The sequence below is a fragment of the Pelodiscus sinensis genome, chromosome 2 (assembly GCF_052426305.1).
Source record: "Pelodiscus sinensis isolate ZL-2025 chromosome 2, ASM5242630v1, whole genome shotgun sequence".
Lineage (NCBI taxonomy): Eukaryota > Metazoa > Chordata > Testudines > Trionychidae > Pelodiscus > Pelodiscus sinensis.
Window position 1 is genome coordinate 64,736,334 of NC_143053.1, and position 17,035 is coordinate 64,753,368.

The following is a 17,035-nucleotide window of genomic DNA, read 5'->3' on the forward strand; positions in this document are numbered from 1 at the left end:
TATGTTCCTGAAATAGCAATATTTATTTAATTGTCATCTGAGGTTTGAGGTAAATGCAAAATACTTGTAATAAGTACAGTGCGTACTGTACAATCAATGGTGTCTTTGTCAAAAGAGGTGTCTTTGTCAAAAGTCTAAGGCTGCCATGGCTTAGAATTGAAACAAAATTTGGATGCATATAAAAACTTTTTAGTTGCTAGGTTAAACCAGATCAAGAAAAGGCAAATGAAAGAAAATGCAGTACAAAGAAGCCAGCTTTTATAAATTTGTTGTGAAAGAACATAAGCGCTCAAATACCAACATAAGTTACTGGAAAAGAGTGAACAGGCACATGAATTGTTTATATTGCTCGAGACAGTCTGTCTTAAGTAGGAACAAGATTTTAAGGATAACGCAGCCCACAAATTCCTGTTCTTATAATGAATAGCAACATGCTCTCTTGCACCCTTCAGAACTTAACTGTATTCCTAAAACATAAGCGCCCTTGAAAGTTAGGGGGAAAGAGTGAAGATCTTGTTGCTTTTTCCCTGATTAATGAGCATTATGGTGGCAGCACAGACAACAAACCTTACTGACAGGAAAATGTCCTAGACAACAATAAACCCAGCTGGATTGAGCTGGAAGGGAAAAGGTTGAATTCTTGTTCCAGAATTCAGACTTATTGGAGCCTAACTAGTTGAGAGGAACTTTTTTGATCCAGTTCATGTCTGTTATCTTTTAGGTATTGGAATGAATTTTTCCTGAGTGGTCCTTGTCTTTTATGTTTCTAATTAATCTTTATTTATGTGAATTGTATGGAATCCTAAATAACACCAGAAAGGGATGCAGTTGTATAGCTGCATGTTAAAACAAGAACCTGGCGTTTCCTCCATAGCTTCAAGGACTCACTTGCCAAAACAATTTTATCCCTAGATGATTAATAATTTGAGACACTGATCTGACTATAGGTTGAACCTCTCTGGTTCAGCACCTTCGGGACCTAACCGGTGCTGAACCAGACAATTGGCCGAACCATGGGAGGTCAATATTGTTTAGCAGCGTTACCAACACTTGAGTTCTTAGAAGACATTTAAGAGTAAATTAGAGCTAAATAACCACTCAGAACACTGAGAGCCAGGACTGGTGGCTGTAAATAAACTTTATGGGACCACGGGAAACTTGGCCACATCTGGGATAAGTAGGCATCCAGCTAAGTAAACTCATGCCCAAACCACGGATGTTGCCTGATCTGAAAGTGCCAGACTAGAAAGGTTCAACCTGTATTTTGCTCTGGTGCTAAGCTTTTGCATATGCATTTGAAACTCGCTCATCTTCTCTATTTAGTCCCTCTCCAGCAAATCGGAATATCCCAAGTTGTTGTCTTTCCCATTCAGACTGGGAAGATGGACTTTTTCCTGGGATACCTTATGTGTATTAGGGATGTAAAATCCTGTTTAATTGGCTAATCGGTTGAACATATTGTTTAACCAGTTAATCGATAAAAGGAGGCTGAGTTGGAGTGGGGGACTGTAGCGTGAGCCCCTACCCACAACTGGGCTGGAATGCCCTCCCTCCCCTGCTGCAGGGAGAGGCTGCTCCAGCCCAGCCAGAGCAACTCCTGCCTGTGGCCACTATCCGGCTAAAAAGTGTATGGTCTTTGGGTACTGTGTTTAATTATAGTCCTTTCATCAGTATTAAACATACCTTGTGTCTTTTGTTAGGGTAAAACTGAATACCTCTTTCAGTTGGATGTTGCTGGGAAGGCGGATGATGTTATACAGACTCTACTTCAGGTACAATTGTTTGACGGCTTTGCAAACTTACCACCACATCATCTTACTTTAGAATATATGATGGAGAAAGGGTCTCTCTAAGCAAATAGTCTGAATAACTTTCTTCAAACTAACTCTCTAAGCAAATAGTTTGAATAACACTTACCTGGCAGTTCTACTGATTTGTTTGGAGCACCCATGCTATGGTACACTCATCGAACATAATGCTTATTCTGAAATCTGCCTTGTACAGCTGTCTTAGAAAACTGTTATTTCTTGATGGTGCTTTTCTGTACAGACCAGATATTAAAATTATTTCAAATTTGAACAATAGATCTACATAATAACTTCTTTTAAAATTAATGCACATAATTTCTTGGTTAATAGTGTTCTAGTCTGCTTAGTGCCCTCAAGCATATTCATACTACAGTTATGTGGTAGCTAATTTGTTTTAACTTCTTTTTTAATAGCTTAACCGAGCCTCTCACCTGGACAAGATGGGAGATCAGGCTGCCATGGTAAATCACTGATATAGTTTAAGGACTTGATGATGATGATGATGATGGTGATGGTGATTATCTAACTGTAATTAGGAACATAAAATATGTTAATCTTTTTTCATTAGATAACTGCTATATTGCAGTCCCGTTTGGCTAGAACATCATTTGATAAAAACAGGTATGGTTCTAATTATTTTTTACTACAAAGTTCAAGCTTGATTAGAGCTTTACTGAGCTAATTAGCTTGTTTACACTTTTTAGGAAAATCTTGTTTTCTACAGCCTGTGTATTTTAATTTAGAAGCTCTTACAATACTGAGTCATAATGCAAAGAGAAGTATCACCTTACATTTACCAGAGAGGATGGAAAATTCTCCACTTAAATTGAATTAAATTTGTTACCTTTTTATACATCTTTATACTTCCTGTCTGGAAATTTCTGGAAGAAATATGGCATTTCTGAACAGAGTATAAAATGTGCAGGAGTGCTTGTGAAGATGCTAGTGCTTTAAAATGATGGCTGCTGCAGAATGTGATGGAGACTGTGTAACAGCTTCCACTTTGGATTAGCAGGGATGGTGGGGGGAGGAGGAAGAAGACGGCTCTGGTACATTTTTCAAAATACCTACTTTAGACATGCAGTAATGTGTATGTAGAAACATTTTGAAAGTGAAACTGGAACCAGTAATAGATAAAATGACTTCTTTGTTTCTTGTGTGTGTTTGTTTACTTTTTTTCTCAGATTTCAAAGTGTTTCTGAAACCTTGCATATGGAATGTGAAGCAGAAATGGTGACACCCCTGGTGACTAATCCAGGGCATGTATGCATCACTGATGAAAACCTGTATTTCCAGCCTCTTAATGGATATCCTGTAAGTAAATAAAATTTCATGAGTGATTTCTCAACCCTGCTCTTTTGTGTACAATATATAACTTATTTTTCTAGATTATGCCTCATATAAAATCCCTCTTTTTGGAACGGTAAGCACCTATGCAAATGCAATTTATTGTGTTTATTAAAATAATAAAAATTCAGATTTCCACAATTTTCCTGCATTGACTGTTCATAATTAAACATAACTTAAGGACTGATAGTTTATCTTGACTGCTTCATTGAAATGAAAACATAGTTCTTAATCTCTAACAAATAAAAATGTGTCTTAATTGGATTACTGCCCTAAAAGCAATTATTAAATTGCATGCTAGACTTTTCTTGTCTGAATAGCTCATGCAAATTACAGTTTATAGGATATCATTCTGAAATACTATCCACACATACTGGAGGTTTGAGTACATTTTGTGTCTGGATGAAACGGAACAAGGTTAACTACATGTAGGAGGGGCCTTTCCACTTCCTGACCTACTAAACTTTTTTTAGGAGGGGTTGCAAATGAAACTGAGTAGTGATTGCTTCATAATGCATGAGACTGTTTCTGTCAGTAGGACAAAATTATTTTAAAACAATATTTTAAAAATCTGTTCCTGCAGTATTACCACTTTGTGTTTGTAATGGCTTAAAGTCAGATCCACTGCTACCTAGTGCTGAGTTACATAAAATAAATGCTATTTTATCTTTGTCCATAAGGTGGTAGCCATAGCTAGCAAATATTTTTTCCAGCAGGCTTACTCTGCAAGGATCCTTTTGCATATTCTGACAACTTCCCCATTTTTGTCTTCTACTGTTGTGTGACTAGTGTCTGAGAATTTTTAGAATGAACTTTAAAGAATGGAGTTGCCACTAAAGTTATATCTCAATCAGGATAGCTGCCAATAGGAAAGTAATTATTCCTCTTACAAAATAACTATTTCTGTAGAGAACAGGGTAGTTTTTTCTCCAGTGCAGAGGATGAATCTTACCTTCATGGCAGCATACGTCCCCAAACAAAAAAGCCCTTGTTTCATTTCATTGAATGTTACTGATATCATGTATAAGACCTGTGAGTATTAATGCTTTTGGGGTGTGACTTGATTTTATGTTACAGAAACCAGTAGTTCACATAATGATGCACAGTGTCCGTCGTATCTACAAAAGAAGACATGGTCTAATGCCATTGGTGAGCTAGAGTTGTCTACTTTTAGCTACGTATATTGCTAATTTCTTTCACACTTTGTCTGAATCTAGTCACTAAAATTGTGTGTGTACCAACAAAATAACTCTTCATCTTGTTTTCTAAGCAGCATGAATTAAGAGTAGAGCTCAGTTCCCTCCCCTCCCCCATTTGTGCTTTCTTAGTAAAGTAGAAATTATAAATGGAACTACCTGTATAAGGCACGAGAAGCATCTTACAAGGTTACTTTTTAAAAATTAATATTTGTTTGATGTTCGTGGAGCCTAGTCCAGTTTTTATGCTGAAAAGCCATTTAAAGGAATTTGCATAATTTGCTGATTATTCAGTGAGATGGAAACAAGTGTACACTCAGGTTTTCCTGATTCTTTTGCAGTAAAGAAACAGACTTACTTTCTTTGGTTTGCCATAAAGTAAATTTGATTTACATTTTAACTTCAGTGGCTTCACAGTGCCCAGATTTGGAGTACGTTGACATCCCTAATGATTTCTTAAACTACATATTTTTCTGCAAAATAGCCAGTTTGATAAATTTGAGTTCTAAAGATTATATAAAATCTTGACGTACAAGAAGGAAATAGGGTTGTGTTGAATGATCGATGTGAAACAGTAGCAAAAGGGAGGTGCAAGAATTCTGCAGTGAGATCTTGGTTTTACCTGTTCAGTGTTTTTGTTTCAGTTGTAACATAATGTAAAAGTAAACTCTAGTCTTAACAAAACATGAGGGAGGAATCCAAAGGGGTTCACTTCTGAGTTATAATTAGTCTATGTTTTATAAAGTTAAAGTGTGTACTGTGTATTGTATATGAAATTGTTAGATTGTCTCCTTTGGATCAGTTCTGGACAACATATTTTTCTTTATGATTCCAAGAAAGTACATGTGTATGTAGTTGAGGAGAAGAAAAATCTTTACAAAAGGTAAAACATTCGCCAAAATTTAGGCAAAACTACCGACAAACTAATTACATGGATTGCTCGTAAGTTTTGGACATTGCTAACTGAAATCTGCTGTTAGAAACATAGGTAGTAGGGCTTATCATTGAATTTCTATATTTAATTTTTCTCCTTTAATTTTGAAGGGTCTAGAAGTATTTTGCACAGAAAACGACCTGTGTTCTGACATCTACTTAAAATTCTACAACTCTGAAGATCGAGATGAGCTCTATTTCTATATTGCAACATACCTAGGTTTGAAACCATTTATTTATTAAATGTCCTGCTTCTTTCCATTATGGGGAATATGTGGGCTCTGTTGTCTTGATGTTGGAAAGGGGTAGATCACAATTATATATCTTTCTAATAGATGGAAAGCTCCATTATTCTGTAGACTTTAGGGCATATGGTGGTCCATTTAGAGGCCACTTGAACTTTCTATAAAGGTTACTGAGGAAGGAGAATGAGAAGGTATGAAAAATAACCAGTTCCTACATATCAGTGCTGGAGGAGCTAATATAGGCCTCCCTCTCCACAGATTATCATGCTTGCTTTATAAGTAGCTAAAAAAAATATTTTTGGTGGGGGTTTGCTGGGAGTTGGTTTCAGGAAGCCAACTACAAACTTGCAATTAATCTTTGCTAGTGTTAAAGGACCTGCCATCCACTACCCTTTCCCCCAAGTTGCCTTTGACAATCTTTGTAACTGTACTTTCTAGTTGCATAAGATTTTTATCTTTCTTCTTCTTTGCTGACTTCTTCAGGGTTTGTTTGTTTGTTTGTTTTTTGAAAGAGAAAAATGTCAGACATTCATCAGTAGGATTAAAACTACAGTGTATTTGTTACTAGACTGAGCCACTATTGTTAGAGGGAGTTCACTTTGTGAAGACCTAGATTTGTGGAATGAGAATGCATTTTTGAGAGGTACTCCGGCGGTGGGCTGAGACAGGTCTGCTGGGACCCGCACTGCGTCCGGGGGGTGGGCGGGAAACAGCGTGGCGAGGGGCGAACCCTTCGCCTTTTTGCAGGAAGGCAGGGGAAGCCCCGCACAGCCGCCGGCAACAGGCCAGCTGGGGAAACTCAGCTGCCTGCCTGCAAATGGCAGCGGAGGAGAGGGGGCAAGAGCTAAGTCCCCGAACTTGCCTCGTTCCGGCTGCGCTCAGCCCCGTGCCGCTGCCGCTAGTTTCCGGGAGGGGAGGGCTCCCCACCTCCCAGACTGCAGTAGTTCTCGCCGAGCAGGGGGGTGAAGGGCGACGCTATGGGACCAACCTGGCAGCGCCCCAGCTGCTCTGCTCCACTGCTTGACGAGCAGCGGACTTGGAGAAGCGGTGGAGCAGAGCAGCTGGAGTGCTGCCGGGTTGGTTCCGTAGTGCTGCCCTTAACTCCCCTGCTCGGCGATAACTACTGCAGTCTGAGGAATGAGGAGCTTGCTCCCCTCCCGGAAACTCTTGGCGGCGGCGCAGGGCTGAGCGCAGCCGGAACGGGGCGAGTTTGGAGACTTAGCTCTTGCCCCCTCTCCTCCACTGCCATTTGCAGGCCGGCAGCTGGGTTTCCCCAGCTGGCCTGTTGCCGGCGGCTCTGCAGGGCTTCCCCTGCCTTCCTGCAAAACGGCGGAGTGTTCTCCCCTCGCTGCGCCGTTCCCCCTGTTTCTCCCCTCCCCCCCGGACGCAGTGAAAGTCCCGGCAGACCCGTCACAGCTCCTCACCGGAAGTCTACTGTACTTAGATATGCTCAAATATAATCCAAGAAGCAGCCAGTGTAATTTAAGGAAGATGGCAACATATTCTGGGAATAGTCTCCCAATTTAGGACATCTTTTCTTTAAGAGTCTGCCTTGCATATCCATATTTCCATTGGAACTGTGTATTTGGTTTTGAAGAAAATTAAGTACAGGATAATTTCCTTTTTTCTGTGTGATATTGGTACTTCATTTTCATCCTGTTTGTTAAATTGAACATTCATAGAAAGGCAAGACCACATTTCACTAACAGATATTAACCAGGTACTGTTAGTTATTGTCTAGCACAGTGGTCCCCAACCTTTCAAGGTTGCCGGGCGCCAGGGGGCGGGGCCGTTCGCCCGCCGGGCGCCAGGGGGCGGGGACACTTGTGCCCCGGGGGCGGCCCCCCCCATAGCCGCATGCCCGGGGCGCCACCCCCCCCATAGCTGCATGCCCGGGGCCGGCGCTCCCCCCGCCATGCGCCACGCTCCCGGGGCCGGCGCTCCCCCCGCCATGTGCCGCGCGCCCGGGGCCGGCGCTCCCCCCGACATGTGCCCGGTGCCAGGCCAGCCCCGAGCACCTGGCGGGCGCATGGAAATGCCCCCGCGGGCGCCATGGCGCCCGCGGGCACCGTGTTGGGGACCACGGGTCTAGAAAAACAAATTTCTTTCATACAATCCTGCCCCTTAGGCCATGCCTACGCTAATGGGGAAGGTTGAATTAAGATATGCTACTCCAGTTATATTAATTATGTTGCAGGAATCGACATACCTTAATTAATTAGAGTTTCCCCGTCATCCCTACAGCAGGCGACTGACAGGAGCAGACACACCCGTTAATTTCCCTTATTCCTTGCAAGAGGAATACCGGCCGCTGACAGGGGTGCCCTCTGAATTTGATTTAGAGGGTCTTTACTAGACCCACTAAATCTGACTCTGGAAGATCGATCTCAGCAGCATTGATCTTCCCTCTAGTGAAGACATGTCATTAGTAAGCTATGGTCCAGAATCTCAAGGGTCTTCTGCCGGAGTTAACAACATAAGAACATAAGAACGGCCATACTGGGTCAGACCACCAGTCTATCGAGGCCAATATCCTGTCTGCCGACAGTGGTCAATACCAGATCCCCAGAGGGAGGGAACACAACAGGTAATCCTCATGTAATTCCTCCCGTCATTCATTTTCAGACAAACAGAGGCTAGGGATACCATTCCTACCTATTCTAGATAATAGCCATTGATGGGCCTAACCTCCATTAATTTTTCTGGCTCTTTTATGAACCCTGTTAAAGTCCAAGCTTTCACCACATCCTCTTGCAAGGAGTTCCAGAGATTGACTGTGCATTGAGTGAAGAAAAACTTCCTCTTGTTAAACCTGCTGCCTATTAATTTCATTTGGTGACCCCTAGTTCTTATATTGTGGGAATAAGTAAATAACTTTTCCTTATTCACTTTTTCCACAACAGTCATGATTTATAGACCTCTCTCATATCCCCCCTTAGTTTCCTCTGGATGAAAAATTCCAGTCTTTTTAATCTCTCTACATATAGGACCTGTTCCAAACCCCTAATAATTTTTGTTGCCCTTCTTTGAACCTTTTCTAGTGACAATATATCTTTTTTGAGACGAGGCGACCATATCTGTATGCAGTATTCAAGATGTGGGCGTACCATGGTTTTATAGAGGCAATAAGATATTTTCTGTCTTATTCTTTATCCCTTTTCTAATGATTCCTAACATTCTATTTGCTTTTTGACTGCTGCTGCACACTGAGTGAATGTTTTCAGAGAACTGTCCACAGTGACGCCAAGATCTCTCTCTTGAATAGTTGTAGCCAAATTAATCCCCATCATATTGTTTGTATAGTTGGGATTATTTTTCCAATTTGCTTTACTTGACATTTATCAACATTTAATTCCATTTGCCATTTTGTTGCCCAGTCACTTAGTTTGGTGAGATCTTTTTGAAACTCTTCACAGTCTGCTTTGGTCTTAACTATCTTGAGCTGTTTGGTATCATCTTCAAATTTTGCTACCTCACTGTTTACCTCTTTCGCCAGATCATTTATAAATAAGTTGAATAGGATTGGTCCCAGGACAGACCTTTGGGGGGGACCCCAATAGTTACCTCTCTCCACTTTGAAAACTTACCATTTATTCCTGCCCTTTGTTTCCTGTCTTTTAACCAATAATCCGTCCATGAAAGGACCTTCCCTCTTATTCCATGACAACTTACTTTACTTAAGAGCCTTTGGTGAGGGACCTTGTCAAAGGCTTTCCGGAAGTATACAGTATCTCCTGGATTCCCCTTGTCCACATATTTGTTGACCCCCTCAAAGAACTCTAGCAGATTAGCAAGGCATGATTTCCCTTTACAGAAACCGTATTGACTTCCCCCAACAAATAATGTTCATCTATGTGTCTGACAATTTTATTCTTTACTATAGTTTCACCTAATTTGCCTGGTACTGATGTTAGACTTACTGGTCTGTAATTGCCAGGATTACCTCTAGAGTCCTTTTTAAATATTGGTGTCACATTAGCTATCTTCCAGTCATTAGGTATGGAAGCTGATTTAAAGGATAGGTTACAAACCAGTTAAGAGTTCTGCATTTTCCCATTTGAGTTCTTTCAGAACTCTTGGGTGAATGCCATCTGGTTCTGTTAAGTTTATCAACTCGTTCCAAAACCTCCTCTAATGACACCTCAGTCTGAGACAATTCCTTAGATTTGTAACCTAAAAAGAATGGCGCAGGTTTGGGAATCTCCCCAGTATCCTCAGCCATGAAGACTGAAGCACAGAATTCATTTAGTTTCTCTGCAATGATGTTATCATCTTTGAGTGCTCCTTTAGCATTTGATTGTCCAAGGGCCCCTCTGGTTGTTTAGCAGGCTTCCTGCTTCTGATGTACAGGCAGTCCCCGGGTTACGTACAAGATAGGGACTGTAGGTTTGTTCTTAAGTTGAATCTGTATGTAAGTCGGAACTGGCGTCCAGATTCAGCCGCTGCTGAAACTGATCAGTTTCAACAGCAGCTGAATCTGGACGCCAGTTCCGACTTACATACAGATTCAACTTAAGAACCCCAGGCGTCCCCAAGTCAGCTGCTGCTGAAACTGATCAGCGGCTGATTCCAGGAAGCCTGGGGCAGAGCAACTCTGCCTCGGGCTTCCTGAAGTCAGCTCTGGTCAGTTTCAGCAGCGGCTGACTTGGGGACACCTGGGGCAGAGCAGCTTGGGTGCTGCTGGGTTGCTCCAGTAGCGCCGCTCCTCGGCGCTACTGGACCAACCCAGCAGCACCCAAGCTGCTCTGCCCCAGGCGTCCTGATTCAGCCGCTGCTGAAACTGACCAACAGTGGCTGAATCAGGACGCCTGGGGCAGAGCAGCTGGGGTGCTGCCAGTTTGGTCCAGTAGCGCCCAGAGCGGCGCTACGGGATTAACCGGCAGCGCCCCAGCTGCTGTACCACAGGCGTCTGGAGCAAAGCCGCGCAGCACGGGGGCAGCGGGACAGCCCAGACGCGCCATGGCTGTCCTGCTCCCCTCAGGCTCCGCGTCTTTGCTCTGCTTTGCTCCCCGTCTCCCTGGTCTGCAGACCAGGGGAACGGGGAGCAAAGCTGCGGAGCACGCGGGCAGCGGACAGCCCAGACGCGTCTGGGCTGTCTGCTGCCCACGTGTTCCGCCGCTTTGCTTCCTCTCCCTGGTCTGCCGAAGACATAAGTCGGATCCGCGTAACTCGGGGACTGCCTGTACTTAAAAAACATTTTCTGTTACTTTTTGAGTTTTTGGCTAGTTGTTCTTCCAACTTCTTTTTGGCTTTTCTTGTTATATTTTTACACTTAATTATACAAAGTTTATGCTCCTTTCTATTTTCCTCACTTGGATTTGACTTCCACTTTTTAAAAAATGTCTTTTTTTCTCCCACTGCTTCTTTTACTTGGTTGTTAAGACATGGTGGCACATTTTTGGTTCTCTTACTGTGTTTTTTAATTTGGGGTATACATTTATGTTGGGCCTCTATTTTGGTGTTTTTAAAAATTATCCTTTCAGCTTGCAGAGATATTACTTTTGTTACTGTATCTTTTAATTTCTGTTTAACTAATTTCCTCATTTTTGTGTGGTTCCCCTTTCTGAAATTAAATGCTACAGTGTTGGGCTGCTGAGGTGTTTTTACCATGAAAGGGATGTTAAATTTTACCTCCCGTAGCATTTCATAGTCACTATGACTGTCTTGATCAGGTGGTTGATAATATATCCCTACTGCTATATTCTTATTATTGGAGCAAGAAATTACTATCCATAGAGATTCTATGGAACATTTTGGTTCATTTAAGATTTTTACTTCATTTTATTCTACATTTTCTTTCACGTATAGTATCACTCCTCCCCACCAGCATGACCTGTTCTAACCTTCCGATATATATTGGTATATATCTGGTATGACTGTGCCCCATTGATTGTCCTCATTCCACCAACTTTCCGTGATGCCTATTATATCAATATTCTCCTTTAAAACTAGGCACTCTAGTTTACCCATTTTACTATTTAGACTTCTAGTATTTGTATATAAACACTTTAATAATTTGTCACCTATTTATCTGTCTGCCATTTCCTGATGTTTAGACTTTTTTCATTTGATTGTGTCTCATCTGATCTGACCCATACTTTCATCCTCTCCTCCTTACTACAACACAGGGCAGTGTTTCTTAAACTGTTCCATGGCACACTGTGAGGCAGGCGGGGGTGTGCCGTGGAGAACAACAGAATTCAAATTGGACGCCCTTAAAGGGGCAGGTGACCTTTAACTTTCCCCGACCTTTTTTTTTTTTTTTTTTTTTGCTCAACAAACAAACAAATCCTTGGTGTTCCTCATAAAAAAATTATTGTATGGGTGTTCGTTGGTCTTAAAAAGTTTAAGAAACATTGACATAGGGCATCTGAGACCCTCCCTTAAGAGATGGCTCTTTCCCATCCATGTGCTCCTCCACACTCATCAGCTTTTCTCCTGCCCTTAGTTTAAAAATTGCTCTATAACCTTTTTAATGTTAAGTGCCAGCAGTCTGGTTCCATTTTGGTTTAGGTGGATCCCATCCTTCCTTTATAGGCTCCTCCTATCCCAAAAGTTTCCTAATAAATCTGAACCCTTCCCCCTTATCCCCCACACACATGCTATCATCTCATCCACTCATTGAGACTCTGTCGCTCTGCTTACCTGCTCGGCCCTGCACATGGAACTGGAAGCATTTCAGAGAACACTACCATAAAGGTCCTGGATTTCAATCCCTTTCCTAGCAGCCTTAATTTGGCCCCCAGAACCTCTTTCCTACCCTTCCCTATGTCGTTGGGTATGTCTACACTACATGGCTCCGTCGACGTAGACCTAGGAAAATGACATAGGAAAATGAAGCGGTGATTTAAATAATTGCCGCTTCATTTAAATTAAAATGGCTGCCACGCTGTGCCGATCAGCTGTTCGTTGGCACAGCGCTGTAGTCTGGACGCTCCATGGTCGACATCAAAGGCATGTGTCGACCACCCTGGTATGCCTCGTGGGATGAGGTTTACCGGGGAGATCGACAAATGCTTTTTGACGTCTACCACGGAGCGTCCAGACTACAGCACTGTGCCGACGAACAGCTGATTGGCACAGCGTGGCAGCCATTTTAATTTAAATGAAGCGGTGGTTATTTAAATCGCCGCTTCATTTTCCCATGTCTACAAAGGTAATCTACATGGCTCTGTCGACGGAGACATGTAGTGTAGACATATCCTAGTTACCTACATGTACCACGACCACCGGCTTCTCCCCAGCAGTACACGTAAGTCTTATCTAGATGTCTCGTGAGATCTGCAAAAGTTTGAACAATTTTCTTCTTAACATGAGACGTCATGTTTCTTTTTTATATTCACAAATATGTAGTATTTTTTTCCAGTTCATTCAATTGGCTACTTGATGACTTTAGCATATTTTAAAGCTACGAATAAGTGCTATTATAATACTACCTAAGGTATGTTTTAAACGGATTTGTTTAAATTACTGGACGTTTACAGTGTACAATGCAGTCAAATAATTCTAGGTGCTGAAAAGTCAAATTTCTCTTAGACTAGAGAAATAAGGGTTTTTTTTCTGGTTTAGTTTTATTTTGATTTCTTTTTCTTTTTCTTTAGAAAATCATATTACAGAGCAGACAGCTGAGAGTTACATGTTGCAATGGCAGCGAGGTCATCTTTCAAATTATCAGTACCTTCTTCACCTCAACAACCTGGCTGATAGAAGCTGCAATGATCTTTCCCAGTATCCTGTATTTCCTTGGATCATAGCAGATTATTCTAGTTCAGAATTAGGTAAGCAACATCTGTAGGAGGAAGAAACACAGTCTGCTCATGGTGTACATTTCATAAAAATCGTGCCACATCAAAATGAGGCTGGAGGGTAAGGAACAGGACGTTTATCAGTGTGTTAATTCCAGCACTATCATGTCAAGCAAGTGACTGTGTCTGATTTTTCCCCATCTAGAAAATGATTACTTGATAAGATATGAAGCTTAACTAATATTTGTAATATCTTTTTGAGATGCTTGCTAAAAGGGCCACATTGTTGACTTCCCCAAGATTTTTATGAATGAGTCAACAATATCTGATGGTCAATCATGTCAACAACTTTATGCAAGTCTTTAAGTCTATATGGATCAGTCATACAAGATCAGTCTGTTCCATGCCAGACTAAGGTAAAAAGAAACTTATGAACCAGGTATTGCTAGACTGAGGCCATGACCGCTTTCTGAGAAACACTTCCTAAAAATGGAGATTTGATACAGGGCACTAATCGTAAAGGTTAGTGTCTAAGCTGACTTCTTGAGCAAGGTTCTAATTATAAAATGTTTGCATTCTTGGTGCTTACTCTCTTCAGGGTTGTGAATGTCTTTACCATTCAGGAGTGCATTATGTCTTTGCATTCGGTAGAGAGGACGAGGTGGGAGAATCAACAGTGCTACTCAGACACCTCCTAGTCAAACAATGTTGTTGTGACACCATAAAGTTGACAAGCTATTTAAGTTATATGGGGAGATATGCTATTTATTTGTGCCTTAAAACCACTAGTGTCTGTATTAATAGATATGAGATGTTTGCCTAATTGCAGAGCTGTGAAACATATGGGATGTGTCTAGACTAAATGGTTTCACAAGGCATAAAGGATCTGACGACAAAGGGATCTGGGGTCAGCTGATCCCCGTCTAGACTACCGCACTGTGCCGACAATCAGCTGATCGGCACAGCGCGGCCATTTTGACGTAAATGAAACGGCGATTATTTAAATCGCCGCTTCATTTCCCTTTGCCGAGTACACTCATCTGTATGGCTCCGTCGACGGAGCCATGTAGTCTAGACACACCCATAGCGTTAGCAAAACCCTACCCCAGAGCTAGCTTTTGTGTGCAACTTTTAGATAAGTAACTGAAAAACTAATATTGGGAACTGGATATTTACTTAGGACAAGTCTACATTACAAAACTAAGTCAACCTAAGTTATGTCTACGTACAGCCGCCACAATAATTAAATTGCTTTTGAATGTCCACATTACACTTCTTGTATCCATGGTTCGAACTATCCAGGAGCACCTGTTTAGGGAATTGTGGGACTGCTTCTAAAAGGCAACAACAGTTGATTTAAATAATTCACTGACGCTGCATTGACCTAACTTAATTCAACTTAAATGTTATGCCTCTTGCAGAGGCGGAGTTAAGTTGGTTGGTGATGGGCCAGTTATATCGGTGGGAACTACGTTTTAGTGTAGGTGCTTAGAGTTAGGTTGACGGAAGTTGTTCTACATTGACCTAGCTCTTTAGTATAGATCAGACCTTAGTTTGAGAGCTTCTGATGCTTGTAGGAAGGGGAGGAAAATACTGCTGTTTTTAAAATATTAGTTTACATGTGATTCCTATCACTTGGAGCAATCTGTAGTTTAATGTATTTTTTTTTCTCTTTTAGATTTGACAAAGCCTGAAACTTTCCGGGACCTTAGTAAACCTGTTGGTGCTCTGAATGAGGAAAGGCTGCAAAGATTATTGGTATGTGGAATTCAGGGGTTTGTTTTATAATTAGTGACCTTATTACTAAGAGGACTCTATTTTCCTGGATTTTCCATCTAGAACCTCTTGTGAAGATGAAATTTGCACAAAACAAAAATAAATATGTTTGTATGATATGTATCCAGATATTTCTAGGATTATTCATTGTATCTCCTGTATTCTGCAGTTCTTAATAATGTTGTTGAAATTTAGACTAAAATATAATCAGAAGCAAACTCTTATCTGTATTAAGTTAGGGTGCATCTACACAGCACACTAAACTCAAAATAAGATACGCAGTTTGTGTAGCGCAAATTGTGTGTCTTATTTCGATTGAATTTTTAAAATAGCGTGTTTCAAAATTTGGTGTGTCTACACAGCGCCAAATTTTGAAATAACGTGCTATTTCGAGACAGCCCTTAACCATGATGGAGCAAAGTTTACAGGGATGCCAAAAATGGAACGTCCCTTATTTTGAGACCTATTTCGAAATAGTGGGCGAGTTCAAAAGACACAGGATAGCTATTTTGGGATACTTCTGGTATCCCGAAATAGCCTCACTGCGTAGATGTACCCTTAGTGTGCTGTGGCTGTCAATATATACACGACTAATTGTACAAACTTAAAATATCTAAGAAGCACTGTAAGTAAAATATGGAAAACAAATTAGTTAAATTTCATTACAAATATGAAGCTTTCTGCCTTTTTAAAATGAAGTTCACTAGGTAGTTAACTGTTGTGATTGCTTTTCCATGAATACTGTAACGATAATTAGCTATATAAAACTCTATAATGGATAGCTGGAGTATAATGCATAATGTAAAATAAGCATGTGTGGATCAGTCAAACTATTTTAAAAAAGAAAAGAACTTGTTTTAACAAACAATATAATAACTAATTAACAAAGCACATCGGCACGTGCTTCTAAAGCCATATTTACTGTTCCACTTATATTGGCAAAGCTTACGTTGTTTGGAGGTGTGAAAGAAACATCCTCGAGTGACACAAGTTTTGAGCCCTAATGATACAGCTATGCCAACGTACGCTTGCTAGTGTAGATATGGCCTAATTCGCTAAGAAAAATACAAGGATTTTATAGCGGGAATTGGGTGCAGAATTTTTTTTTAAATGCACCAAATATCAAAAGACCAGAATAAAAAGGAAATGATTAACACCTGAAATGGAATATTGCCACTGTACTTTGTATGCAGTTATAGACAATATCACATAAAAGATTCCTTCCCATTCCACATCAGGCAGGATTTTTTTTTTTCATGAGGAATCCAGGGGTACGTCTAGACTACAGGCTTTTGTCGACAGAGGCTTTGTCGACAGATACTGTCGACAAAGCTTCTGTTGACAAAGAGCATCTAGACTACATCCAGTTCTGTCGACAAAGCAAGCTGCTTTGTCGACATGATAGTGTAGACGCAAAGGAAAGTGTAGATGCAATAACACCTTCTGTCAACAGGCATTATTCCTCGTAGAATGAGGTTTACCGCTGTCGACAAAACTGCCGAGTTCTGTCAACATTCTGTCAACAGAACTCGGCAGTAGTGTAGACGCGGTTATAGTTTTGTCGAATAAAGGCCAGTTTTGTCAACAAAAGGCCACTTTTGTCGACAAAACCCTGTAGCTAGACATACCCTAACATAAAAACAGTGTTTGAAAATCAGTCTCTTCACTGGCATTAGACTTCATTACTATATTGTCGTTCTTAGACATAAAATTGCAAGAACACTTTAAAGAATCCTTGTATATTCTGTATGGGACCTGTCTTATTGACAGGAGTTCCTTTATTGTAATTTAATATCGTATGAGGAATATAACTGCCTTAATATCCCCATGCTGCTGAACTGCTTACCTTGCTTTTCTCTTTAAGAAGCATTAGCAGAGGAAATTCTTGCCAAATGAATCACATCTTTACTGGTGAAAGAAAAGGATTTTAGATGAATAAAGATTCTGAATACAGATTGTGACTTCCACCCCTACTTTTCTATGAT

The 17,035-nt window shown here is 41.0% G+C and overlaps 1 protein-coding gene across 2 annotated transcripts in view; it reads left to right on the plus strand.

The window, feature by feature from the left end:
• Positions 1–17,035, plus strand: part of NSMAF (neutral sphingomyelinase activation associated factor) — a 65,067-nt gene that overhangs the window by 26,350 nt on the left and 21,682 nt on the right. For both annotated transcript variants that reach the window (XM_075920652.2, XM_075920653.2), the window contains exons 7-14: positions 1,701–1,772; positions 2,222–2,269; positions 2,377–2,429; positions 2,993–3,122; positions 4,233–4,304; positions 5,396–5,504; positions 13,131–13,307; positions 14,953–15,032. In XM_075920652.2, the coding sequence (XP_075776767.1) occupies positions 1,701–1,772; positions 2,222–2,269; positions 2,377–2,429; positions 2,993–3,122; positions 4,233–4,304; positions 5,396–5,504; positions 13,131–13,307; positions 14,953–15,032 (741 nt within the window). The remainder of the gene's footprint in view (positions 1–1,700; positions 1,773–2,221; positions 2,270–2,376; positions 2,430–2,992; positions 3,123–4,232; positions 4,305–5,395; positions 5,505–13,130; positions 13,308–14,952; positions 15,033–17,035) is intronic.